This window comes from Xenopus tropicalis, chromosome 5, assembly GCF_000004195.4.
Source record: "Xenopus tropicalis strain Nigerian chromosome 5, UCB_Xtro_10.0, whole genome shotgun sequence".
Taxonomy (NCBI): domain Eukaryota; kingdom Metazoa; phylum Chordata; class Amphibia; order Anura; family Pipidae; genus Xenopus; species Xenopus tropicalis.
Window position 1 is genome coordinate 58,159,447 of NC_030681.2, and position 27,711 is coordinate 58,187,157.

At 38.4% G+C, this 27,711-nt stretch overlaps 1 protein-coding gene across 1 annotated transcript in view; it reads right to left on the reverse strand.

The window, feature by feature from the left end:
- The window catches only part of katna1 (katanin p60 (ATPase containing) subunit A 1), a 49,860-nt gene that overhangs the window by 16,384 nt on the left and 5,765 nt on the right, over nucleotides 1-27,711 (reverse strand). Inside the window, exons 2-8 of the mRNA NM_001078965.1 lie at nucleotides 18,496-18,658; nucleotides 16,406-16,563; nucleotides 8,962-9,145; nucleotides 7,263-7,384; nucleotides 5,645-5,750; nucleotides 3,191-3,349; nucleotides 1,769-1,895 (exon numbers count right to left, since the gene is read on the reverse strand). Of these exons, the coding sequence (NP_001072433.1) occupies nucleotides 1,769-1,895; nucleotides 3,191-3,349; nucleotides 5,645-5,750; nucleotides 7,263-7,384; nucleotides 8,962-9,145; nucleotides 16,406-16,563; nucleotides 18,496-18,657 (1,018 nt within the window). The 5' untranslated portion in view covers nucleotide 18,658. The remainder of the gene's footprint in view (nucleotides 1-1,768; nucleotides 1,896-3,190; nucleotides 3,350-5,644; nucleotides 5,751-7,262; nucleotides 7,385-8,961; nucleotides 9,146-16,405; nucleotides 16,564-18,495; nucleotides 18,659-27,711) is intronic.

The following is a 27,711-nucleotide window of genomic DNA, read 5'->3' on the forward strand; positions in this document are numbered from 1 at the left end:
CTGGAGGGATAGTTTTTAAGAGGCCTGCACAGGGAATGAGGGGTAATGCTCAATAGGAAGCAATACAAGATGGGGGAGACCAGTGTGTTCTGGAGAATACAAACTGAGGGCCAAAAGCTGCATTGTGTTCCCATATTCCACCCTGCTGTAGGAGAACACAAAGGAAATTCCTACCTGTAAGGTACGTATAGTGTTTTCTTGCTGGGTATGTTTTCCATGCTGGTTTTCATGTATCCTGTATTATCTGCCCCTGCCTATAGGCCTGGGGCCCCACTGCCCCCACCTCTTACACTGGGTACCCCACTGCCCTGGCTTATAGAAGAAGGAAGAATACCGTATATACTCGAGTATAAGCAGAGTTTTTCAGCACGCAAAATGTGCTGAAAAATTAACCCTCGGCTTTTACTCGAGTCACGGACCCTCCTGACCCCCTGCTGGTGATTCCTGCTGCCCCCGCCAACATGACAGCCTACCCTCAACCAACTCTAAAGCCCCACACGCACACACGCTGCACGGACAAAAACTCCTGCAAAAGTCACAGTATTACATACCGGCACTTACGACTTAAAGTTCCCTCAGTCCCGCTCTCTGCCTATGCCAGCTTCCCAGAACCGCCATCCTGCTAACTGTGCGCGCTTCTGCTGTGCTGGGTGCCGCAGTCGCGCCAGTGACGTCACGCGCCCCCTTCAGTTACTCATGGCCTCATCTTACAAGGTGCGCCCAGCACAGCAGAAGCGCGCACAGTTAGCAGGATGGCGGTTCTGGGAAGCTGGCATAGGCAGAGAGCGGGACTGAGGGAACTTTAAGTCGTAAGTGCCGGTATGTAATACTGCGTCTTTTGCAGGAGTTTTTGTCCGTGCAGCATGTGTGTGTGTGTGTGGGGCTTTAGAGTAAGGCAAGATGGTATTAGAGGGATGGGCTGTAACTATAGCTTGTGTATCCTGAGGCAAGATGGTATCAGGAGGAGGCTGCATCTTTGGGTTTTGTATATCCAAAGAGTCAGGGCTGTAAATGGAAATGTAAATAGTAGCAGGCACACAGCATGTTCCAAACAAGGTACTTGCCATAAGGATTTATATCTATATATAGTATATATAAAGTGCAAATGAGTTCCAGGGTTGGACTGGACTTTTGAGTATATGGTAACAACTGGGTCATCTCTATTTAAGTGTGGACTTTGTGAAAACTCGGGTATATAGACAGCAGCAATAGGTTAATGTCAATATGCTTTCTGCTGAGAATGGGGGGGATCTAGGTCAGTTATCTATTATCAGTTCTCAAGCAATATAGTGTAACAAGATTATCCTGCTGTACTTCTTGTGCTTCGTGTTCTGGTTGGTGCGAGCTGGTGACACCCTAGGCTTATACTCGAGTCAATAGGTTTTTCCAGTTTTCTTAGGTAAAATTAGGTACCTCGGCTTATATTCGGATCGGCTTATACTTGAGTATATACGGTACCTAATTTCATTCACTTTTACTCCTAACCACACCATCCTTTCTACTGCTTTGCATTTGTTGTTGTTGGTCAAATTATATTCTTAAATGCCTGGCATGTGCTGGCCACCTACTGAATGCAGCCCTGCCAAAAGTAGGCTGCAGCAGAAAGGCAAAGCTTTCCTCTCCATTTTGGAAAGAGTTGTACCTAAGGGTGCAAGAAGCAATTACATTGGGACATGGAACCTTTCCCTAGGTTTTTGCATGTTGTTCCTACTTTGTAAATGAGCTTAACAGGTTCAGGTGAATTACATAAACCTTTATTTAAAGTTACCATCCATCTGAACAAGAAGTTCTGCTTTTACTCTTCGACTTGCTTCATGCTCTTCTGAGGTGCCTCTTCTGCTGCATATGGAGTCAATTTCATCAATGAATATTGTTGTTGGAGCATAAAACCTTGCCTAAACATAAATAGGTAATAAATGCACATATTTATTCCAAGCCTATTTTCTTTTGCTTAGTATTTGCAGCCAAGGAAAAAAGAAAGATAGCTTCTAGGTACAGTAAAAAAGACTAAAAGTAAGATTAGTATAGTATAATATTAGTATACTGCAGCAAAGTAACTTATAAGCAACTTCAAGTCTATTGCAGACAAAACAGTGAAAGCTTATTCCTGACTGGTTGCTAAAAATTAGCAAATTGGGACAATTTTGCCAAGGGTTGGGGAGTCCATCTATGATTTTATGCATACAGAGCACTGGAATGGGATGCAGACTATCCCATCTGCACAAAAAAACTGGTGGAAATGTCAGCAATATTTTTCTACAGTCCATGCCAACTTCAAACAGAATTGATAGGAACTGGAAATATAATTGCTTTATATATAAAAAAAAATCATCAGCTGTGCCTCTCAGCAGCTCCCTCAGGGGGCCTCGCATTGGGGATGGGGTTGGGGGGGTTGTTCACCAACAGCAGAAAAAATCCAATCCAAGTGAATTCAATTCACTTTAAAAGGACAATGAAAGGTTAATATAAATTAAAAGTAAGTCTAAAGGCATTCTTTTTTAAGTACTTACTGCATATCTAAATTCCCAGATCTCTGCTTGCTTCTCTGAGATATGGTGCTGGCAGCCTACAGCAGTGTGAAGACTACAGTGACATCACTGAAATCAATCTGTCCTTCCTGTAGGCTGCCAGCGGCAGCCTTCCTATTCTCTGAGCATGTGTGTAACTTGATCCTGTCTCCTGTTCTGAGCTACACATACCCACCAGCCAATCAGAAGCCGATCTGCCAGAGGGGAGGGGGGGAGGGAATGAAACACATGTGCAGTATGAAGCAAGGAGGGAAAAGATGGGAGAATACCTTTTTAGAGATGGCTGCCTGTTCTAGAAAATGTGAAGTATGAGTGACTGAGTAAATATTTGATTAGGTGTTTTATTTACTAATCAATAGGAGGACTATTGGGCAGTATGCTTTTTAAATTTTGACTTGCATTCTCCTTTAAACGTGACAACGTGGGGCCATGTGGCAAGGTGGGAACCTTGCCTTAGTTTGCAGTGTGTAGCAAGTCACTAGAAGTAACTGAAATTTTCCTTTATAACTGGAGATTTCTCTGGTGCAAAGAATGCAATTGCTCTCTCTGCACTAGCCAGAAGGCCACATCAGTTCTGAATTGCCCCGCATAACTGAATACAACACCATACAATTCTACTTATTACATTTTACTGACTTTGTTTATTATATTTAAGTACTCACCATTTCAAATAACAGACGTACTAGTTTCTCAGATTCTCCTCTGTATTTGGATGTAAGTGTAGATGAGGAAATATTAAAAAATGTTGTTTTGCACTCTGTGGCAACTGCCTTGGCTAAGAGAGTCTTCCCTGTTCCCGGAGGCCCAACCATTAGCACTCCCTTGGAAATAAATGAGAAGAAAAAACATTTTTAATAAAAATCCATGAAGGTCCCACTATTGGCATTTTTTTTTATTATAATAAAACATTTAATAAACAAGAATTTTATGCAAACAGTTTTAATGCAATTACAATAATGAATTACAATAGAAATGCACAAAAAAGTTTTCGCTAATTTTTCTACCAACATGTTTTAGGACCTAGTTACCAATAGAGGTATAGGACCCATTATCCAGAATGCTTGAGACCAAGGGTATTCTAGATAAGAGGTCTTTCTGTAATTTGGATCCCCATACCGTAAATCTACTAAAAAATTAATAAAACATTAACAGGATTGTTTTGCATCCAATAAGGATTTATTATATCTTAGTTGGGATCAATTACAAGGTACTGTTTTTATACTACAGAGAAAAAGGAAATCAGTTTTAAAATTCTGAATGGAGTCTATGGGAGACGGGCTTTCCGGAATTCGGAGCTTTCTGGATAACGGGTTTCCGGATAAGAGATCCCATACCTGTACTATGGGTGCTGGAGAGTTAAAGGGAGCAAAGCTAGAGAGAAATTAACACAGGCTCTCTGGCTCATTCATATTATGAATGAAATTTAAGCTAACAGGGCATTGCAGGTGATGCCTACGTGTTACCCACTTTTAGCCACATCCCTGATTGCAGTGCTACCTTGGGGCTCATCAAGGAGCACGGTAAACAAAAGACATATCTGTTTATGCCTATTTTACACTTTACACCGTGTTCCAGCAGGGTAAACTACTCCTTTTAAAGGGATACTGTCATGATTTTTATGGTTTACTTTTTATTTCTAAATTACACTGTTTACATAGCAAATAATTCACTCTGCCATTTAAAATTTTATTCTTGAACCAACAAATGTATTTTTTTTTAGTTGTAATATTGGTGTGTAGGCAGTCTTGGGCCTGATTTTGAGAAGGAGCCAGCACTACACATTAGAACTGCTTTCAGGCAACCAATTATTTCTCCTACCCCCATGTAACTGGAGGTGTAGCAAACCGGACTTGGATTTCTTACTATTGAGAACTTTTCTGATATCTACTGGGAGCTGCTATCTTGCTACCTTTCCATTGTTCTGCTTATCGGCTGCTGTGAGGGGGGGTGATATCACTCCAACTTGCAGCTCAGCAGTAAAGTGTGACCAGGGTCGGACTGGGCCGCTGGGACACTGGGAAAAATCCCGGTGCACCCCGGCGGCCCAGTCCGACCTTTGCCGGCGCTCCCCTTTCTGACTGTTCCTCCCCTTACACATTCAATTTATACTCGCTCGGGGAGGACGTCAGGTGGGGGCCCTGCGGGGGGGGGGGGGGGGGTAGGGGACACGGCTGGCTGGGGAACCTGCAGGGAGAAGGAAAGGCAAAGTCACTTGGGGGTGCCAAAATGTCAGGCACCACAAAGTGACTTAAATCGCCTACCTTGTACCCCGGGGCTGGTGCCCCTGTTGGGAGAAAACAGCACCAGCCCGGGGTACCTGTCCAGAGCGCTTTCTCCTTCCTACTCGCGCTGCTGCCGAATGTCCCGGACAATCGCATGCACAGTAGAGTGAAAAGCCGACTCCTCTGTTAAAGTTCAGCTTTTCACTCTACTGCGCATGTGCGCGTGGCAAGGCAGGAACAAGGAAGCGCTGGCAGCTACCCCGGGCTGGTGCTGTTCTCTCCTAACAAGGGCACCAGCCCGGGGTAAAAGGTAGGCAATTAAAGTCACTTGGGGGTGCCTAACATTTTGGCACCCCCAAGTGACTTTGCCTTTCCTTCTCCTTTAAAGTTGTGAGGTTATAATTTTATTGTTTCAGTTGAATTCCAGTTTTCTTCTAGTCCATGTATTTTATTCAAAGAAAAATATATTGTACAAAGACAGAAATAAAACAGCTTCAATGCAATCGGTCTACCAAAAGAGAAAAGGGCATTATTTAACTCTTTTGTGTTGTTTTTGGTTACTCAATGACAAACAACAAAAACATTCTCACAAACTAAAAAAATGTAAGAAGTTAGGAGAATGGAATATATATAAGTACTTGTGTCTTGACTGTATAATTCAACTGTATAACATCTCTGCCAATAGTATATTAGCACATTATATATTTTATTCCCAATAAGTTTTTTTTTATCATACTGTAACTCACTAATATCATGGAAAAAGTATATATAAAAAAAAATAAATAAATTAGAAGTTCTCACACTGCACTGAAAAACTACTGGAAATAAAACTGTCCCCCAACAACTGTATAAATGAAAAACATACAACATTAAAAATCTTTAAATCTTTATTACCTTCCATGGTCTCCTTATGCCTTTAAAGAACTCTGGCATCCACATTGGAAGTACCACTGCTTCCTTTAACAGTTTCTTGGCTTCCTCCAAATCTGCAATGTCATCCCTAAATAAAATATTTTAGTATTTGAAATAAAATTAACCAAATCCATCACAGGTGGCCACCTACACCATCCCCAGTAATTGAAAATAATTCAATAAAAATGTGAATTGAAAGGTAAAGCATAAAAAATGCATTTGAGTAGATGTTTAATAAGTATATTTTCACAAACAGCAATTATTTTCTTACAGTTGCTTATAAAAAAAAAGAGCGAGTTTCTTACCAGAAAAAAAATGTAAACAATGCACTCATGCTGTGAGCAGACAGATTTAACCTGCTCTAATTTCTGGCTTTTGCCCATTCTAGCACAAGTGACCACTTTGCAATACATCTATGACTGATTGCAATATATGAATAGCAATTGTTTTTGGTAGACAAAGTAAAAAAGAACTATTATGCACTGGATTCAGGTAACACTTAAAGGAGAACTAAACCATAAACATGAATATGGCTATAAATTCCATATTTTATATACTAAACTGCCTGCACTAGGCTAACGTTTTAGCAGCATTATAGTAGTAATTATATAGATCTTTAAAGTTGTCACGGGAGCTCCTCATCGTGGATTCTGTAAGAACTGTCCAGGACAGTGCACATGCTCTGTGTGCTCTGAGTAGCTGTTGAGAAGCTAAGCCTAGGGGTTGTTGCAAATTATCAAGCAGAAAATGAGGTTGGCCAGTCATATAAACTGATGCTACTTATTACTGATTATTAAATTCTGATGCTAGTTGTAATTCTGATGCTAGTTGCAATGGTTTATGTAGTAATTATTAATATTTATTTCTAATCAGCCTTATATTGTGACATTTTTATTCTGTACATACAGTATATTGTGGGTTAGTCCCTAAGCTCAGGTAAGTGACAGCAGCACAGAGCATATGCAGTGAATCTGCAGAAAAGAAAATGGGGAGCTACTATGGCATATTTGGAGGCACAGATCTTAAAGGAACAGTAACACCAAAAAATGAAAGTGTATAAAAATAATGAATATATTATATACTATTGCTCTGCACTGGTAAAAGTTGTGTGTTTTCTTCATAAACACTACTGCAGTTTATATAAATACCCTGCTGTGTAGCCATGGGGGCAGCCATTTAAATTGAAAAAAGGAGAAAAGGCACAGGTTACTAAGCAGATAACAGATAAGTAGCATAGATTCCCATTGTATTCTACACAGTTTATCTGGTATCTTCTTATGTAAACTGTGCCTTTTCTCCTTTTTTCAATTTAAATGGCTGCCCCCATGGCTACACAGCAGCTATTTCTATTAACTATAGTAGTCTTTCTGAAGCAAACACGCAATTTTACCAGTGCAGGGCAACAGTACATTATATTTTAATTAATTTAAAACATTTTTATTTTTTAGTGTTACTGTTCCTTTAACTGCTAAATGGCTTTAGTTGCCTTGGGCTGGTACAGAAGTTCAAAACACAATATACAGCATTTCTAGCATACTTCTTTAGTTGGGCTTTAGTTCTCCTTTAAATCAATGACACAGAGTAAACATATTACACTTACCATCGGATATTTGGATTTTGTGAAATTATATCTCGCTCCAACGCTTCTATCAAGTCTTTATCATAACCAGTACCATCAAATTTCTTCACTTCAGTCTCTGACACATCCACAGATGATTTATTCTTTAAATATAAAAAAAAAAAGAAACTGAATAAATGGACATCTTCCAGGGCAGCAACCTTCAGTTTGCATGGCATTTTTTCAATAATTAAACTAACAGATGTAAATAAAAAAAAATGACTCAACCAATTTCAACTCTTTGTAAGGAAATTACATTTATGATTCTTTATATAAACATGGGCAGATTTCCATTACAAGGAGAAGGAAAGGTAAAACCTAAGTAAGCTTGATCAAAAAGGTAAATACAGCCATAGATAACAAACCAACATTCTATCCAATGTCTTAGAAATCTGAATATTTTCTTTTCGCGACTACAAAAAATGGTTATCAAAGCTAGATAATACAGTATATAGTAGAGTCTAAAACAACTGGACTTTTCTGAGTATTTTCTAGGGAATTCCCCGGTATTTAAACCCTTGAGGGTAGCACAGTCACAGGCATCCAATCATAACGGTTCCATTGATCTTATTCCGTTGACCTTCTGACAGGTGTAAGAAGGTATGATCCAGTCACAATGGTACCATGGTTCTCATTGATGAAGGTGTTAATCCTTCAAAGTACATGACCGGAAGTGTGAACAGTTGTGAAACATCCTGTGTAAGGATGTCAAAGCGGCACAGTATATTGATGACAAGCGGAGTGACAGGCCTCCTCCTCTGTTCAGGGATGGTTTTTCCAGGCTGGCATAAATGGCCTCTTTCACACCATCTGTCCTCTCGGTCTAAAATATGCATGTTACCATCCTCAAAAGAGTGTCCTTTCTCCTTAAGGTGTAGATAGACTGCCGAGTCTTGTCCTGAGGAGTTAGCCTTCCTATGTTGGGCCATTCTCTTACAGAAAGGTTGTTTTGTCTCCCCAATATATAAGTCAGAGCACTCTTCACTACACTCTTCATGTGCTTTGGTGTAGGAAACACAGGAATGCAATGTTTATTGAAAAGTTTTTCTGACGTTCCAGTAATATATGGGATGACTATGTTGCTTCACCTGCTGTGTTCCTCCCTTCTGTTTGTTAGTTTGGTCTTTTTGCTTGTCTTTGATTTAGATTTGATAAAGGCCCAGTCTGGGCACCCACAAGTTTTCAGAGCTACTTTTAGATGTTTGTATTCCTTCCCCCCCCACCTTTGATAACTATTGCACAGAAAATAAAAGCCAGGTTGCCGTCCTTCATATCTTCCCTTGTGAACTTGATGTTTTTGTCCACCAAGTTAAGGCTGGAACCTCGCATGCTTTAATTTTGACCCAGATGTCATCCACATATCTAAACCAATGTCTTGGTGTTGTTCCCTTGAAGGTGTCCAGGGCTTTCTTTTCCACTTCTTCCATGTAAAGGTTTGCTACAATTGGAGACATAACCGAACCCAAGGCACAGTCATGTTTTTGTATACAGAAAAACTTCCTTGTGCTTGAAGTAAGTGGTATTGAACCTGAACGCATCCGACCTGCACCAGGCACCATCATACATTCTGATATACCAATAAGCAAATAAATATCTTTTTTGTGCACAGACACCTCTACTTTGACATAAATATACATTTTTTAAGCTGCTATATAGCAGTTGCATAGAAATATATAAATACCTTTTCATCTTTTACTTTTAAAAAAGTATCTTTCTTTTCACGGGCTCGAACAGGCTTCATTTTTACATTATTTGTATTTTTAGAAGATGGAAGATTTGGACCTTTCCCTGCACCAAAGCGGTTATTATGAGATTTGTTGTCATTGCACTGAACAGACTGACGCTTCCGTGGTCCTGGTGAAGGCCTAAAAAGGAAAAATTAAAAAAAAAATGTATATGGCATTGTAAAAAGTGTTCTTTTATTAAGTACGATTCTTCAAAGTCATTTCACATGCGTTACTAGTCATATCGCATGCATAAAAATCTCAATTATCGCAAAGCGTTATGTCCATCGCATTGCGATAATTATCTAATAGAAAGATCCTAAAATGATTATCAGAGGTGGAAATAGTGAGGCACTATAGATTAAGCAGAGCAGCAATCTGTAGCCTGTATGAGGTACTGGAGCCGTATCTGCAGCCACTAACACACAGAAGCCATGCTGTTCCTGGCATTGCGAAAACTCTGTGCTCTCCACTTTTTCATAAACGGAAGTTTTCAGAAAGTTGGAAGGATTTATGGTGGAGTGTCACAGCTCACATTTTCACGTTGCCTTGGGCAGATCTTGGATGCAATACGTTTAGGGGTCGATTTACTAATCCACGAACGGATCGAAAGCGTCCGAATGCGGTTTTTTCTTAATGATCGGTATTTTGCGTTTTTTTCGTAGCCGTTATGACTTGCGCGAATTGTCGCGACTTTTTCATCGCCGTCGCGAAAAAAACGTACTGCCGCGTCGAGTACGAAAATTTCGGATTCATTCAAGCTTCAGTATTGTGACTTTCCTTGGGCCAGGTTGGAGCTGCAGAGTGCCATTGAGTCCTATGGGAGGCTTCCAAAATCACGCGGAAAAAAAAATAAAGTCGGAAAGGTTTGCCCGCCGTTTACGAGCGCTCAACACAAAAAAGTCGCGACAATTCGCGCAAGTCGTAACGGCTACGAAAAAATCACAAAATGTTCCTTTCCAATCAGATTTTTTTCCCATTCGGGATTCGGATTCGTGGATTAGTAAATCAGCCCCTTAGTGTCTGGGAATTATATAAAGTTTCCCATCAATAGAAATTTGGCATCCCAAATGTCTTAGGTGCTATGAAATAACACAAACATATTGCATGCTTTAAAATATCACTCAAAAATATGTCATCGTAAAATGAATCGACCGTTAATATAAGAAGTGATAATTTTTTTTAAAGATGCTAAAAATAACTTGTTTTTTCGACCTTTTGTGAATCAGCCCCTAAATGTCAAAAAACATGAAGAAAAAAAATATTTTCCATAATATAAACACATCAGAAACATGAATTATTTTATGCACGAAAATACAACTGATTTGGAAAGTCCCATGTCTCTTGAATGCACCAATACCAAATATATATAGTTTTATGGAGATTTCTCACTTGTATAGGTCAAAATGTCCCAGCAGTACACTGGTAACTTTCCAAAGCACTGCTCCAGAAATCTGCATACCTTCTATTTCAAGGCCATTATTCCACTTACAGTAGGGTTTACCCTAGAAAACTATACATATTTGGAAAGAACAGATTCTGATAAATCCATAATAGACACAACTGTCTTTCTACTCCAAATTACCAAGTTGCAATGCTTTTCCAAATTTATCAGTTTTTATATAAATTTGTGAAATTTTAAAATTTTAAAAATCCACAGCATCTTATCTCCCACATATCATTAGGAAACCAGATGAAACACCCCAAATATGAAGGCCAGGAGCCCACTAAACAGTTTGATACCCAATGTGCATAGGTTTACCTAAGTATGTGGCATATAGGGCCCCAAAATGAAAATTCCCCCAATATGGTGTATCATTTCTGTCATTTCACTTACTGCAAAATCAACACATTTACTGCATTCTATGTGGGGTAAACCTATAAAAAAAAAAAAAGTACACTCACCTCAGAATTACACATTCCCCTGAACCTAAAATGGGTACTCGTGTCTTTCTATTCCAAAGTACCAAGCTGCAAAGCTTTCCTAAAATTGGTGATTTTGTCTTAATATTATAAATAATAAAAAACATTAATAGTATGCTATCGTTTGAAACAAAAAGATAAATGTCCATTGAATAGTACAAAGATTAAAATATAATTCATATAACAGATAGTGTAACTCGCAGTGATGTTTTAATAAAAGCAATATTTTTAAAATTTAAAAAATGTGGTGATTTTGAGGAGATTTCCGAAAAATACCTCAAAGCTTTAATTTTGCAGCACCCTACCTTCAACATACTATTCGGTACCAAGATAAAACATCCTAATTATGTAGTCCAGGGGTCCACTGAACAGTTTGATACCCAATGTGTATAGGTTTACCTAAGTATGTGGCATGTAGGGGGTCCCAAAATGAAAATGCCCCCATATGGTGTATCATTTCTGTCATTTCAGCTATTGCAAAGTCAACACATTTACTGTAGCAGCTACTTTATCACGGCTACTAAACTCCAGAAAATGCCTTGCCATACACAATTCTGATAAATGCCTCTGCTAAAACACATGTAGAGACAATTATCAGTAACTGATCAGCGTTGTCTATTCTAGTAGCCTTGACAAGTAGCTGCTACTAGTAGCTCAGTGTGTCTTCACCCATTGATTTTGGGAAATCTCCTTTATCTTTACGCAGTTCTTCTTCTCAAACCTGGTCTGATCACACCACTATTAGAGTTTTAAACTAATCACTTTTAGCTGACAAAATATTTTGTAAATACTTCTTAAACAGATAGATTATTATAAGAAAAATAACCAGGACACCCAAAACCAGAACAGAACCAGATAGGGTTGCCCCCTATTCCCTCTAATATTTGCTATATGTATGGAACACCTAGCACAAATCTCAGGGATCACAACAGGCTACTTCACATATAAAATTGCTCTATTCGCAGATGGCACTATATTCTCAATAAATAAACCCCAGACCACTTTAACAAATTTCTATAGAGAATTACAATGATTTGGCGATATATCAGGTTTTAAAATAAACACTAATAAATCTGAAGCCTTAAATCTTACTTTGGACAGCCATACTGAAATTTTTAGAATTCAACTTTGAGTTCCAATAGGCAAAAAAGGGACTTAAATATCTGGGAGTGATACCTTTGACACCCTCAAAGAAAAATTTAACTTACCCAATAAAATGATTTTAAAATTCTTACAGTTACGCAATGCTTTGCAAGCGCAATTCTGTTATGACAAAATAGATATTACCCACAGAATAATTGAGGAAATGATCTTTGAACCAAACCAACTCAAACCAATATCCCAACTCTATCCATTACGCAACCCAGTACATAGCAAACTATATGATAAATGTAAGAAAGATATCCCTCACCTGACGCCTGAAATGTGGACTGAGATCCTACAATACAGTCCTAATTAGTTTCAAAGATAAGATGATCCAATTTAGATTTCTATATAGAACCTAACCCCTCCATAGACTTCACTTTATAAACTCAAATATTCCTGATACCTGTCCAAAGTGTTTGCAATCTCCAGCCGACTACATACATATGGTGTAGGAATGTCCCCCCCATTAAAAAATTATGGTCAAATATAGTTGAAGAGATTAGCCACTTATTAGCACTCATAGTACTTTTAGACTTAATACTATTACTAAAGTGAAGGAAACAGCTCCCACCATAGCAGAAAGAATGCTATTGTGCTTCCTCTTTAAACAAGCCAAACGATTAATAGCACTCAAATGGAATTTGTAACAACCCCCTAAACAACAGACAATGGATTGAAATGATTAACAGCTCAGTCCCCTTATATAACCTGACATACTTAAGTAGAGAATGTCCCCAAAAATTTGGTAAAGTTTGGACCCCCTGGCTATATAAACACTTACCCAAATTACTACTTTAAAAGTTAGTCAGCCCCCCCCCCCCCATTCCAGCACCCCCTTCTCCCCATTCCCTCTGCCCTTGAAACGACAGTACACACTATAGGTTGGGAAACATTTATTAATTAAAACATTAGCTAACAATTACATACAGTTGTCAATACATCAGACTCTGCAAAGGTACTTTATTTGCATAAAGAATGGAACTGCCTTGTACTGTATTTAACCAAGAGCTGTCATTACTAAGGTCAACTGTAACATACAGATTTGTTATGTTGTTCTTTTTCTTTTTTGCAAATCAAAACAATAAAAAAAAAATTATATATATATATATATATATATATATAAAATAAAAAATATTATATACCTATATATCTGGGAGTGAAAATCCCTCTTAAAATAAGACATATCTGATCTAATGAAACAGTGACATTTGTTAGATGACACAAAGTGGATGCAGCCAACAACAGCCATCAAATTTAACCCATTGACTTTAATAGGGAAATGTAAGCTGCTGCCAATCTTAAAGGAACAGTAACACCAAAAAATGAAAGTGTATAAAAGTAACTAAAATATAATGTGCTGCTGCCCTGCACTGGTAAAAGTTGTGTGTTTACTTCAGAAAGTCTACTATAATTTATATAAATAAGCTGCTGTGTAGTATGGGTGCAGCCATTCAAAGGAGAAAAGGCACAGGCACATAGCAGATAAAAGATAAAACACTATTTTATTCTACAGAACTTGTCTGTTATCTGCTATGTAACCTGTGCAATAATCACATTTTTAAATAATCAATTGTTGTGGTTGCTGTGATTGGATAGTAGCACTGGTACTTTGGAAATAGCACTTATCACTTTATAGCACAACTATCAGCACTTAAAGGAACAGTAACACCAAAAAATGAAAGTGTATAAAAGTAACTAAAATATAATGTGCTGCTGCCCTGCACTGGTAAAAGTTGTGTGTTTACTTCAGAAAGTCTACTATAATTTATATAAATAAGCTGCTATGTAGCCATGGAGGCAGCCATTCAAAGGAGAAAAGGCACAGGCACATAGCAGATAACAGATAAAACACTATTTTATTCTACAGAACTTGTCTGTTATCTGCTATGTAACCTGTGCCTTTTCTCCTTTTTTTCCAGCTTGAATGGCTGCCCCCGTGGCTACACAGCAGCTTATTATATAAATTATAGTAGTGTTACTGTAGCAAACACACCAGTTTAACCAGTGCAGGGCAACAGTGTTTATATTTTTATTACTTTAAAGCTCTTTCATTTTTTGGTGTTACTGTTCCTTTAAAGAGCTTTGAAGCCCCATTCAACAGATGGGTTGAAATTAAAAACCAGCTTACTGCCACACACAATGTCGCAGGTCTGTTATGGTTAAATCCTAAAAACAGACCCAAGTGAGGCATGAACAACTTGATCATTAGATACTCAGTAACAGCATAGGACAAAGCAAAATTCATTCTTTGTCCAAAGATTCTACCATCTCCACATTTCACAACCTGACCTTCCCCCTGGCCTACAATTCTCATCATGCTCCTGGTGGACTTTCCAGAACTTTCTCATTTAGAGATATGTACTGCAATTCAAAACACCTCACGTGGGAATGGTTACGCACAAAATACCAAATACCTCTCAAGGAACATTATAGATAGCAGCAAATGCAACACTGAAGGAGAAGGAAGGTAAAAACTAAGTAAGCTTCATCAGAAAGGTCTATGTAAATACAGCCATAAAGCACTTACTGTAATGTTGCACTGAGTCCTCTATCAAAACAAACACAGGATATATTGTCTTTTTTTTTTTTTTTTACAAACATGATGTTCCAGTGTCTGACTTCCTCTCTCAGAAACATCCTTAATTTCCGAGGCCAGAGTCTGCACAGTTCTCTCCTTTCTCCCCTCTCCTGCTCCCCCTCCCACCAAAATGCTAAGAGCCCCCCCCCCCCCTCCATTAGGAATGTGTGTTCTCAGCTGTAACTGCTAGAGCTACAGGCAGGAAGCTACCTAAAATGGCAGCTGTTATCTTAAGCAAAGGGAGAAAGCTTCTAAAGCTGTTTACTCAGGTATAGTAATGATTTCTGCAGAATAAATATATTGTTCTAGGTGGCACTAATGTGGCAAATCTATTCGTAGTAAAATGCCTTTCCTTCTCCTTTAAACACAGACTTTAAGACATTCCTACCCAAATCTTTCTCAATACAAACATCTCTGCAATAACCAAATACGCAAACGTAAAATCAGATGGATATATTCAGAACTCCTCCAATCCAAAACGAAAGCAATAACTAAATGGGAACAAAGACTGGGTGAACATCTGGACGACGAGGAATGGGATAAAATACATAGATATATGGCAACCTCTTCCATCAATAATCGCATAAAAGAAAAGGTTTAAAATTACTGGTAACATACTTTGTAAATGGTTCCATACCACGGACCTATGCCTATGAGGATGTGGGAAAACAGCGGACAAAATGCATATGTGGTGCCTTCTGATTAAACAAAGGCAGACAGAAGTGTTTAAAACCATATTTAACCTGAGCCACCGATATAGCTCCTAAACCATGGCTGGCCCTTTTGTTACGTAAACCAACCCAGCTTACAGACAACGCAAATAAATTCTGTATACACCTATGTATGAAAACCAGATGCCTGTAAGGAAAAAAAGTGGAAAGGCATGCCTCCAAAGACGCAGGAGATAAGCAATGAACTGTGGTGTACAACAGAGAAGGAAAAACTCACCGCATTACTCAACAATTTACGCAAATTTGAAAAAGTATAGAAAACTTGGTTATTTAGACAGGGACTGGAGAAGGAAAGTCATTTGGGCATTTTACTGCCAATAGATTCGCCACATTAGTGCCACCTAGAATACTATATTTATTCTGCAGAAAACTTTTTTTCATACCGAAAAAAGAGCCCTAGAAGCTTTCTCTGTTTAAGATTGCAGCTGCCATTTAAGCTTGGTCTTCATAGCTTCCTGCTTGCTCCTTAGCCGTTATAGCTCAGATTAAACATTCCTATGGGTGGGGGGATTGAGACTTATGATTTCTTACGAGAGGGAGGAGCAGGAGAGAAGAGAGAACTGCAAAGACTTTGGCCCCAGAAATTGAGAATTTTTCTGAGAGAGGAAGTCAGATACCCTAAGAACATGTTTACAAAAAAGGAGACAAGAAATCTTTTGATAGAAGACTCAGTGCAGTGTTTCTGTGAGTGCTTATGACTGTATATGAGCAAATGTAACATACAAACCATATGACTAATAAGGAAGTAGAAAATAAAAAAAACTAAAAAATAAATAAAGTTAAAAAATATAAATAAATAATGGTAATCCAAGTGTAATTCTGTTAAGAAAGCAATTAATTCAAGGATTTCTGCTGCCTGGGGACGGTTACGGCATCTACTACAGTTTCAACACAAACCCAATCCTATGTTTTGCTTTCTCCAATATTACTACTCAGCAACTTGTTATCAACTTATCAGGTACAGATCATTCACTAACAAGCAAAGGAAGAAAAAAAGTTTATCTGTGTTGATTTTGCACTCACCTCCTTTCAACAGGTACTGGCAAAGACCACACCTCTCCATCATGTGCTGGGAATTCATGCTGTGTTGTCTTTACGGGAGAGTTGTCCAGTTTAAAACCTTCCAGTGTCGACATTATATCCTTTACATGCTTAGCTTCCATATTTATCTCCTGCCAAACCTATTGCAAAATAGAAGGATTCTGAATACTTGAGATTTGTGATTTTTTTTTGGTGAATCTTAATGTCTGTGTCCTGAAAATGCAACACAATTTTCAAAAAACTGATCTATATTTGGCCAGCTTTACCATATCTTAGAGTAATATAATTAAACCATAAGCAAAGCTTATTTCTCTGAGGCTTGCCAAAATGTTAGACAGTAAAAAAAAAAATTTCCATAGGGAAAATAAAATAATTGCTGCAATCAGGCCTACACTCTGATACTTTGAACTGTTACTGTTTGGTACATTAGCAGATACATTTCTGCATACGTGTACAGTTAGCAACTATAGTATCAGTTATTTTAGTTACTGACTAATAAAATTCAGGAATTATGCTTAGTAGGGCAGAAATCTATCAACAAATATATAGGGGCAGATTTACCAAAATGTGAGTTTAGAGCTTAATACATAAAAACCCACCCACACTCTATTCATTCCTATGGGATTTTAAAAGTACCGTATATACTCGAGTATAAGCCGATCCGAATAAGCCGAGGTACCTAATTTTACCTAAGAAAACTGAAAAAACTTACTGACTCGAGTATAAGCCTAGGGTGGGAAATGAAGCCGCTACTGCTAAGTTTCAATAATCAAATAAATAACTTAAAATGCTACAGCAGCAGACAAAAGCAAGTTTGGGAAGGCTAAAGAAGCTGCCATACCAATTATCAAGTACTTGCCATCCTGCCGTGTGCGTTCCCGTCCTGCTGCGTGCGCTCCCATCGTATCAATCGCGTGCTTCACTCATATGCTGTGTGCGCTCCCATCATATTTGTGCTGTGTGCGCGTCCCATTATGATGTGCTATGTGATAGCAGTATTGCACACTAATGGGCACTGATTCCAGGGTTAGACTTAAGCATAAACCCATTTCAGGCTGGCTACTTGTAAATCAAAACTGCTGTCCCTGTAGTTGAATTTTGAAGTAGGCGCTGTGTACCACTATAATTTTATCCTAATTGTGCATACTAAGTTATGGGTTGCCACCTTTTGTGGTTCGAGAGTCTGGACAGGGGGCAGGGCAGATGAAGTGGGCAGCGTCTCATGATATTTTTGGCCATGATTATGGTGATAGATGGCAGGATTATGGTGTGGCGATCAGCAATTGGCTGATTGCTTCACAATTTAACTTCAAAGTCCTGTCCAGATTTGTCAAATCAAAATGTTGACAAATCTGTAACGTCATTGGTTAACCCCGCAATAATAATTAGGAAATTTTCTCCAATAATTTTGCAGTAATAATTGCACAAGGAGCATTACATTTTGAATGTTAATTAATTAGCTGTGTACTGTTATGTAGATTAGTTGGAGAGGTGGGGGAGTCGTGATACAAATTTTGAAAAGTTATAGTTATGTTTAACTGGCCTTCCATCTTGGTACCTCATGTTATACCTTTGTGCTACAAATATTTGAAGCCAGAACTTGGTCGGACAGTGTCTGGTACGTATCTGTGCACACAGCGCAACCTCCTGGCCCCCCTCCTTGTGTGCTCACGACCTCCTGGCCCCCCGGCTTGTGTGCACACGTACCTCCTGGCCTCCTTGTGAGCGCATAACCTTCTGGCCCCCCGGCTTGTGTGCACACAACGAGCGTGTTACATCAGCAAATCCATATACTCCAGTATAAGCCAAGGGTTACTTTTTCCAACACATTTTTAGTGCTGAAAAAACTCGGCTTATACTCGAGTATATATGGTATATTTATCAAATTGTGAATTGTGAATTTTTTTGCCTTGATGGTCACTATGTACATCAGCACAAACAAGCAATAAACAGCTATGGAGTACTGAAAATTGCTATAAATGCATTACAATCAATAGGAATGGAATAAAATCACCATAAAATTAAACATAAAAGTAATTACAGAGTGTGATTTTTAAATCATTACAAAATACCTGTTGCCATTTTTGTTGTAGGAAGGTATCTTTCACAGAGTATAAGTATTTATTCATCTGGTCAAGGACACCTTGATAGTAGACCATGGCAGAATCATAGTTTCCTAGAAGGGCATATTCCCGTGCTAGTTTAACATTCTCACTTATCATCAAAAGGCTCATTCTGAAAAAAAATGCAGTAGGAAAATATTTGAGAGGTTTAAGTTGTTCACAGTAAAAAAAACTATTTAACATTTGAATAAAGTCAGATACATATAATGAAATTAATTATACCCAATATTTAGATTTGTATTGTTATACCCAAAAATTATTTGTACTGCAGTTTGTTGATCTCTTCAGTGAAGCAAAACGCCCTTGTACACGGATGGAAAAGTAAACATCCTTTGCGTTCCCTTTCAAAATTGCATGTTATTTGTAGAAAGAATTACTGCCTTTTCTGAATTTATGACTGGGGTGGATTGCTTTCTGGCGAACAAAGGTGACTGTCAAGATTTCAGACTTAGTTGCTATTAAAAGCATTATCTGTCTGGTTGTTAATATTTTCTGTGCTTCTGACTCATGTTACATTGTTTCAAAAGTCAAATTCACAGAGAAAAAAAAAAAAAAAAGGATAAACAGGGCCGTGTGGCCTGGATGTCGAGCTAGTTACGTACCCTCTAAAAAGGCTCCTGCTCTCGGCCCCCAAAAACTATATAACTGCGGGACTAAATTACAAAGATGGGAACACTTTGCAAAGGATCGATCCCCCCAGGCAATTAGAAGACAATGCCGTCCAAACAAACAAAGTGAAATCAACTTTTTTCGAAGGAAGCCAGCAACCCTCCCAGGTGACATAGGGTCCCAAGATGACAGACACTGAGGAAGCTAACTTGCACAACACTACTAACAGACATTAAAGTGGTGCAGAAAAAAGAAACAGGAGAGCATAAACTCCAAGCATTAACTCCAAACTTAGCAACACGAATCGACTCACTGGCGGCCTCCCAAATGACGCTGTCGTCTTACCTCTGAGTCACCACCAACTGACCGGCAAATATCATAACACTAAACTGCATGTTGGAAGATGCAGAGAACCAAAACCAGACTTGTAATATTCACCGGGCCATTGTCGTTGCATAGCTGCGTACATTGGTAACAGCCATCCCCATCAAGTGCCTCCGCAGAGTATTTGACCATAAGAAAGGAAGAGAAGAAATGTACAGTGCTGCCTTCAACATTTTACCACAAAAGAAAAAAATGGCCAGAGAAATAGGCGGAGTATAACTGGAAAATGATACAATTGAACTATTCCAAGACTTTTCGTATTCAACAATATACCAAAGATGTCTCTTTCGCCCCAATTCTAAATGCCTTGTGCAAGAAAGGCATCTGATACAAACGGACCTTCCTATTTGTGATAGTAGCTCGGCAGGGATACCTTTCCATACCAAAGCTGTAGACAAAAGCAATTGCCTCTAGGATTAATGTACTGACACTGAAGCATTTCTGTCTCTTTGCCAAACCAATATCATCACTGGACTTGCAGTTTATCCATCCCATATCCTCAATATCTCCAGTCCATCAGTGTTACAAGATATGTTTATTTTCTATTTAATATGTTTTAGTTAATAATATATGTACCTAAGGATGAATTTGAATTTGTAATATTTTTAAGCCATGCTTCCATTAAGCTCCAAATACAGTACACCAAGCTGTACAAAACATAAATCATAGCAGGGAGCTATTGACCTATATCACTTATAAATAATGATGTAAAGTTACTAGCTAAAATAATAGCAAATAGACTGCAGAACTGTAACCAATACCTGGTAAATCCAGAACAAGTCGGCTGTGCCTGGCAGAGAAGCCCGCAATAAAACACCACTAGACTTCTTAATAGTATTATATATATATATATATATATATATATATATATATATATATATATATATATATATATATAAAATCACTGACTTGACTGATGCTATAGCTGTGAGTGTTCTCTGTTTTTTGAAATTTGAGATATATATATATATATAATCTCAAATTTAAAAAAACAGAGAACACTCACAGCTATAGCATCAGTCAAGTCAGTGATTTTTTATATATATATATATATATATATATATATATATATATATAGAAACAACAACAAGAGATCCTCTGCACTCACCCATTATCAATATATAGAACATTAAGACATTCGGTGCATTTAAGCTACTAAGAAATGCCCTTCCCTTTAAGCAAAACAGGGATTGTTTGTCCATATATTGCAATATACTTCAAGCTGGCCAACTGCGTCAAAGTCATCCCTTTTGTCCCTTGGCTAAATGTATATTGAAGCAGTAGAATTCTTAATGAATCGCATAAGTCAGTGTAGGAACTGGTCAAAAGGGATGACTTTGACGCAGTTGGCCAGCTTGAAGTATATTGCAATATATGGACAAACAATCCCTGTTTTGATTAAAGGGAAGGGCATTTCTTAGTAGCTTAAATGCACCGAATGTCTTAATGTTCTATATATTGATAATGGGTGAGTGCAGAGGATCTCTTGTTGTTGTTTCTATGTATTTCGTGGTCACAACCTCATTGCACCCCCGCCTAATGGTTTAAAATTTAGTGGTTGAGCACAACTTTCCCTTTTTTTGCTATATATATATATATATATATATATATATACACACACACACACAGTGGTGTGAAAAACTATTTGCCCCCTTCCTGATTTCTTATTCTTTTGCATGTTTGTCACACTTAAATGTTTCTGCTCATCAAAAACCGTTAACTATTAGTCAAAGATAACATAATTGAACACAAAATGCAGTTTTTAAATGAAGGTTTACGTTATTAAGGGAGAAAAAAAACTCCAAATCTACATGGCCCTGTGTGAAAAAGTGATTGCCCCCCTTGTTACAAAATAACTTAACTGTGGTTTATCACACCTGAGTTCAATTTCTGTAGTCACCCCCAGGCCTGATTACTGCCACACCTGTTTCAATCAAGAAATCACTTAAATAGGAGCTAACTGACACAGAGAAGTAGACCAAAAGCACCTCAAAAGCTAGACATCATGCCAAGATCCAAAGAAATTCAGGAACAAATGAGAACAAAAGTAATTGAGATCTATCAGTCTGGTAAAGGTTATAAAGCCATTTCTAAAGCTTTGGGACTCCAGCGAACCACAGTGAGAGCCATTATCCACAAATGGCAAAAACATGGAACAGTGGTGAACCTTCCCAGGAGTGGCCGGCCGACCAAAATTACCCCAAGAGCGCAGAGACAACTCAGCCGAGAGGCCACAAAAGACCCCAGGACAACATCTAAAGAACTGCAGGCCTCACTTGCCTCAATTAAGGTCAGTGTTCACGACTCCACCATAAGAAAGAGACTGGGCAAAAACGGCCTGCATGGCAGATTTCCAAGGCGCAAACCACTTTTAAGCAAAAAGAACATTAAGGCTTGTCTCAATTTTGCTAAAAAACATCTCAACGATTGCCAAGACTTTTGGGAAAATACCTTGTGGACCGACGAGACAAAAGTTGAACTTTTTGGAAGGTGCGTGTCCCGTTACATCTGGCGTAAAAGTAACACAGCATTTCAGAAAAAGAACATCATACCAACAGTAAAATATGGTGGTGGTAGTGTGATGGTCTGGGGTTGTTTTGCTGCTTCAGGACCTGGAAGGCTTGCTGTGATAGATGGAACCATGAATTCTACTGTCTACCAAAAAATCCTGAAGGAGAATGTCCGGCCATCTGTTCGTCAACTCAAGCTGAAGCGATCTTGGGTGCTGCAGCAGGACAATGACCCAAAACACACCAGCAAATCCACCTCTGAATGGCTGAAGAAAAACAAAATAAAGACTTTGGAGTGGCCTAGTCAAAGTCCTGACCTGAATCCTATTGAGATGTTGTGGCATGACCTTAAAAAGGCGGTTCATGCTAGAAAACCCTCAAATAAAGCTGAATTACAACAATTCTGCAAAGATGAGTGGGCCAAAATTCCTCCAGAGCGCTGTAAAAGACTCATTGCAAGTTATCGCAAACGCAAACGCCCAACCAGTTATTAGGTTCAGGGGGCAATTACTTTTTCACACAGGGCCATGTAGGTTTGGATTTTTTTTTCTCCCTAAATAATAAAAACCCTCATTTAAAAACTGCATTTTGTGTTTACTTGTGTTATCTTTGACTAATAGTTAAATGTGTTTGATGATCAGAAACATTTTGTGTGACAAACATGCAAAAGAATAAGAAATCAGGAAGAGGGCAAATAGTTTTTCACACCACTATATACATATATATATATACACATATACATATACACATATACATATATATATATATATATACACATATACATATATATATATATACACACATATACATATATACATATATAACCAAACACTGCCAAACACAGCTATTACTTCTCTCAACAGATGCTGAAATATCTTTCAATAGAGTAAACTGGATATATAAAATGTAATGTTTAAGATATTATGGATTTGGTCTGAATGTACGGCTTGGATACAATCCCTTTACTCTAAACAAATAGCACAGATCAAAATATAGCACACTTTCACAACCAACAATTGAACAAGACAGGTGTGTCCCCTCTCCCCATTTTTCTTTCCCTCACCATAGAAAAACATTCCTAAACAAAATAAGACAGAACCAACAGGAACATGGCCTGACAATAGCACACCACCAACACAAAACCCTAGCCTATGCAGATGACCTCCTCCACAATAACAGACCCAACCGAATCATTCCCAGCTCCAACACAGCCCCAGACGAGTTTGGAAAAATCAGCAAGGTAAACTACAACAAATCACAGAATCGAAATATCTCCCTATTACCAGATACAGCAAGGCTATTCAACCACACTTCCCCTATCCATGGACACAACACACAGTAACATATCTTGGAATTAAAATTTCAAAGGATTACACAAATTGGATAGACATTAACATAAAAGAAAATTTAAAAAGACCCTCAATACCTAGCACACCAACCCGATCTCATGGTTTAGACGCATCAATGCAGGGAAAATAAACATTCTCCCATGACTGATTTATGTCCTGCAGGCCATGCTTCTACCTGTCCCAGAATCTTATTTCAAAACCATACATGGTTACCTCACCAGATTTACCTGGCTAGGCAAATAACCTTGAATTGAGAGGATTCCCCTTGAGGAAGGCTTTCTGCCGAAACATTTGGGTTATTCTCATTTTGGCAAGTGTATCCGCTAACCTGTGTGTCTCTTTTTTTGCCAATGCACATTTTTGCGGTATGTATTATTTTACAACTTTGTGTTATTTTCTGTAATGTTGTAATTAAAATTGATTGTTGTTAAACCTTCTGTATATTATATAAAGGATAACTACTTTTTTTAATACTAACATTGTGCTTGTATTTTCTGTGTGCAAACCCTTATTCTATTTAAAAATAACCTTGGATAATCTGAAAAATTCTATGCAAACCAGGACAGAGGGACAGCGCTAGCCTGCCGGATATAGAGCAGTACTACAATACAGCAACACTCAATCATATTATTGACTGGTCACACCATATAAAAAATAAACTATGGGTTAAATTAGAGCAAAAAGCACTCACTTAACAAGCTTACCCTTGATAGACAAAATATATAAAAGAATCCTTTACAAAAAGCACCTGCCGCTATCACACACACTTAGGGAGTAAATTTTTTTCCCCTCAGTTTAACCCTTTAAGTGTCACAGAACGTAGAATCTGGGAGCAGAGGAGTGGCTTTTACAGCCGCTCATTTATTCCCCGCTCGCTTCCCAGCCCCTCGGCAACAAGCAGAGGCGGGGAACAAGTGGTCCCTGGGGTGCGATAGCCCAAGGACCCCATAGGAAACGACAGGTGACAGGTACCTTTGGTTCCTGGGTCCCTCCTGCGGATTTCCAGCAGTGCCCCCAGGTTAGGGTCACATACACACACTTATTACACTAATACACACATAGGGGCCCATTTATCAATGTACGATCAGTAACAAAAAGAAAAAATGTGTATTTTTTCTAACTTTTAGAACTGTGAGTATTTTCCATACTTTGCAAGAATTTGCACGACAATTTGTGCGACAAAATCGTATTTGTCGCAACGAGTACAAAAGTCTCGGAATTCATTCAAGTTTCAGGCTCATACACGCTCATAGAAAACGCACACAACACACATTTTGCCAAGTGTACACACACACTTTTTATTTGCCTGAAAAAAAAAAAATGTTTTTTTGCCGTTGCAGATAGCGTATTCGCTAACCACACTGCGTTATTTTGGTGCTTTTATCACATGTTCTGTGATTTTGGTGCATTTTTAGTCATTTTATTGCATTTTCAGTTCTGCATAGGTGTTGTTCACTTGATTTTGTCTGTAAAACTAATTTGCCCAAGCCAAAACACTCAAACTGTGATTCTGACTGCAGATTACACTAGGCAAAAAAAAATAACACAATCGATTTTAGTGGTTTTGTTGGTGATCTTAGCGATTTTATTGCATTTTGTTATTGTTATTTGTTACTTATCTTTGCCCATGGAAATTTTGTCTGCTATATATCAATTTGGGTGCCTCTGTACGCCACATAGTTTGGTAAATGTATGTATAACTGTTCAGCAGACCCCCGACGTTCATATTTAGAATGTTTTATGTTGATATGTTACACAATGCAAGCTTTCTGATGATTTTTAGAAATTTAGCATAGCTTTATAGTTTGCAGTAAAAAGATGTATTTACCCATTTTATTTTTGTCAGAATGTGTACTTTCAGAAAATAAAAGGTTTTTTAGGGTCTCTTTACTTTTAGGGGTCTTATGGAACATAATACACAAACCAGGAGCTAAAACTGCACCAGCCAGAGAGTCAGACGTGAAAATTCATATGCTCTATTTTCATCTGGGTGCCTCTATACACCACATAGTTTGGTAAATCTATGCATATTGGGCATCAAACTGTTCAGTAGGCCTGTAGCGTTCATATTTAGAATGTTTGATGTTGATACATTACGAAATGTAGGATATAGAATAGGTTAAAATGCAAGCTTTGAGACAATTTTCAGAAATTACATCACAATTGTCACTGTCCGTACGCGGAGGCGCACTCATTTTAAATCCTCTGCTCACATCTCTTCACTCTATTTCCTACTATTGCTGGCTGCAGGGGATGTCTCTCCAAACCCCGGGCCCTGCTCCATACCTACTTATATCCGTCCTCGTCCTTCTGTCCCGCTGCTTAAGATTTTTAAAAGAAATTGCTTTTTGGAAAGGTGCTTTTACCCAGCTATACTTTCTAAGTGCAAAGGGAACACTGAGCTTTGTAAGAGGACTTAAAGCTATAGCTAGTACCACTGATAATGCTAGCTTTTTTATTACCTAAGCTAATTCTATCAGTTACCAGTACCCACACACAGCCCCACAATCTGATTCCTTCAATATACTTTACAAGACTGCTTCATTATACATTTTAAAAATGTTTTACCTGCAACTTGTTGCTTTCAAGGTTAAAAAACCTAAATGGTTGCCCCTTTTATTAGCCTTCACCTGACTGTAGCTGGGAAGGTTGGAAGCTACAACATGGAGCTGGCCATGGCTCCTGTATAAATATAGCAACAGAAGGTAAGTTGCACTCACCACTAAATTTAAAACCATTAGACAGGGGAACAATAAGGCTGTGACCACAAAATTAAAAAAAAAAAAAACAGAAACAAAAGGTCCTCTGCACTCATTATCTATATCTATATATCTATATCTATATATATATCTAAGTAAGGAGTCACTGGCACTCACGTGAAAAATCACAAAAAATGCCCGGGTGCAGCAATCAAAACCAGGGAAACATCGATGAAAAGGAAGCCGCTCTCACAGGACTTATGTTCAAAAAAGTTTCTAGTTTATTCAACTGGTGAACTGACGTTTCGGCTGAACCTCAGCCTTTCTCAAAGTTGCCAAACAGAGTGATAACAAACCATAAATAACCCCAGTAGCGGGAAAATACAAGAACAGCGGATGTGTATGTGACGTCACACTAACAAATATCCCAAAACTTACATAGGTAGAGAAATACTCATAAAATGGTTTTTCAAACTAACAAACGGTAATCAGTTATCAAACATATTGTACTCCACCTTATATTTCTTACCTATGACTAATACTTTCCTGTTGCATCACCTTTACAGCAAAGTGACTTCAGTGCACTTTTTATGAAACCCACCCTCTAGATATGGGCAAGAGCATGTGCAATTGCTCAAGCCCAAGGGCTGTGTATGCCCCCCCAGCTGGAATTCCTATGGTAAAGCAATGAGGCACGATGTACCATAGCGAATACCTGAAGCTGCAACTGGCATAGTGTTTGACCACACTTCCTTAAGCAATTGCAGATAATTATATTGGGAACTTTGGCTCCACTTAGTCGCAATATAGAATATAATTTAAAGGAGAAAAAAAAGGTAAAAACTAAGTAAGCTTTATCAGAAAGATCCATGTAAATAAAGCCATAAGCACTCACAGAAAAGCTGCACTGAGTCCTTTATCAAAAGGAACACAGGATTTCTTTGGTATCAGACTTCCTGCTCTAAGAAAAATCCTTCAGGGCTCAGTTTGCTCCTCTCTCACTCTCCCTTTTCCTCCTCCCCCTCCCATCTCTGTGTAATCTTAGCTACCAGCAGCTAGAGCTGCAGCACGGAAGCTATTGAAAGCAAGCTAAAATGGAAGCTGCTATCTTAAGAAAACACAGGGAGGTTCTAGGGCTGTTTACTCAGGTATGGTAAAGTTTTCTGCAGAATAAATATATCATTCTAGCTTGCACTATTGTAACTCATAAAATGCCAAAATGCCTTTCCTTCTCAGTGTAGGCAAGTTAAATGAGGATTAAACCATATTAGAAATGCCATATTTTACATACTGGAGTCCTTAAAGATAATAAACTTAGCTGTAGCAAGCAATGCCAGGCAGCAGCTGCTAGGGCAAGCAAAGGTTTGAGATGCATTAAAAGCGGCATAGGGTCATGGGAGGAGGTGGTTATTCTTCCACTTTACAGAGTGCTGGTAAGGCCCCATCTAGAATACACCATTCAGTTTTGGTCTCGAGTGCTCACACGGGACACTGAATTAGAGAGGGTCCAGAGAGGGGCAACTAAGCTGGAAAAGGGTAAGGAAAGTCTCAGTTATGAAGAAAGACTGGCCAAGTTGGGTCTGGTTACACTGGAGAAGAGGAGCTTAAGAGGTG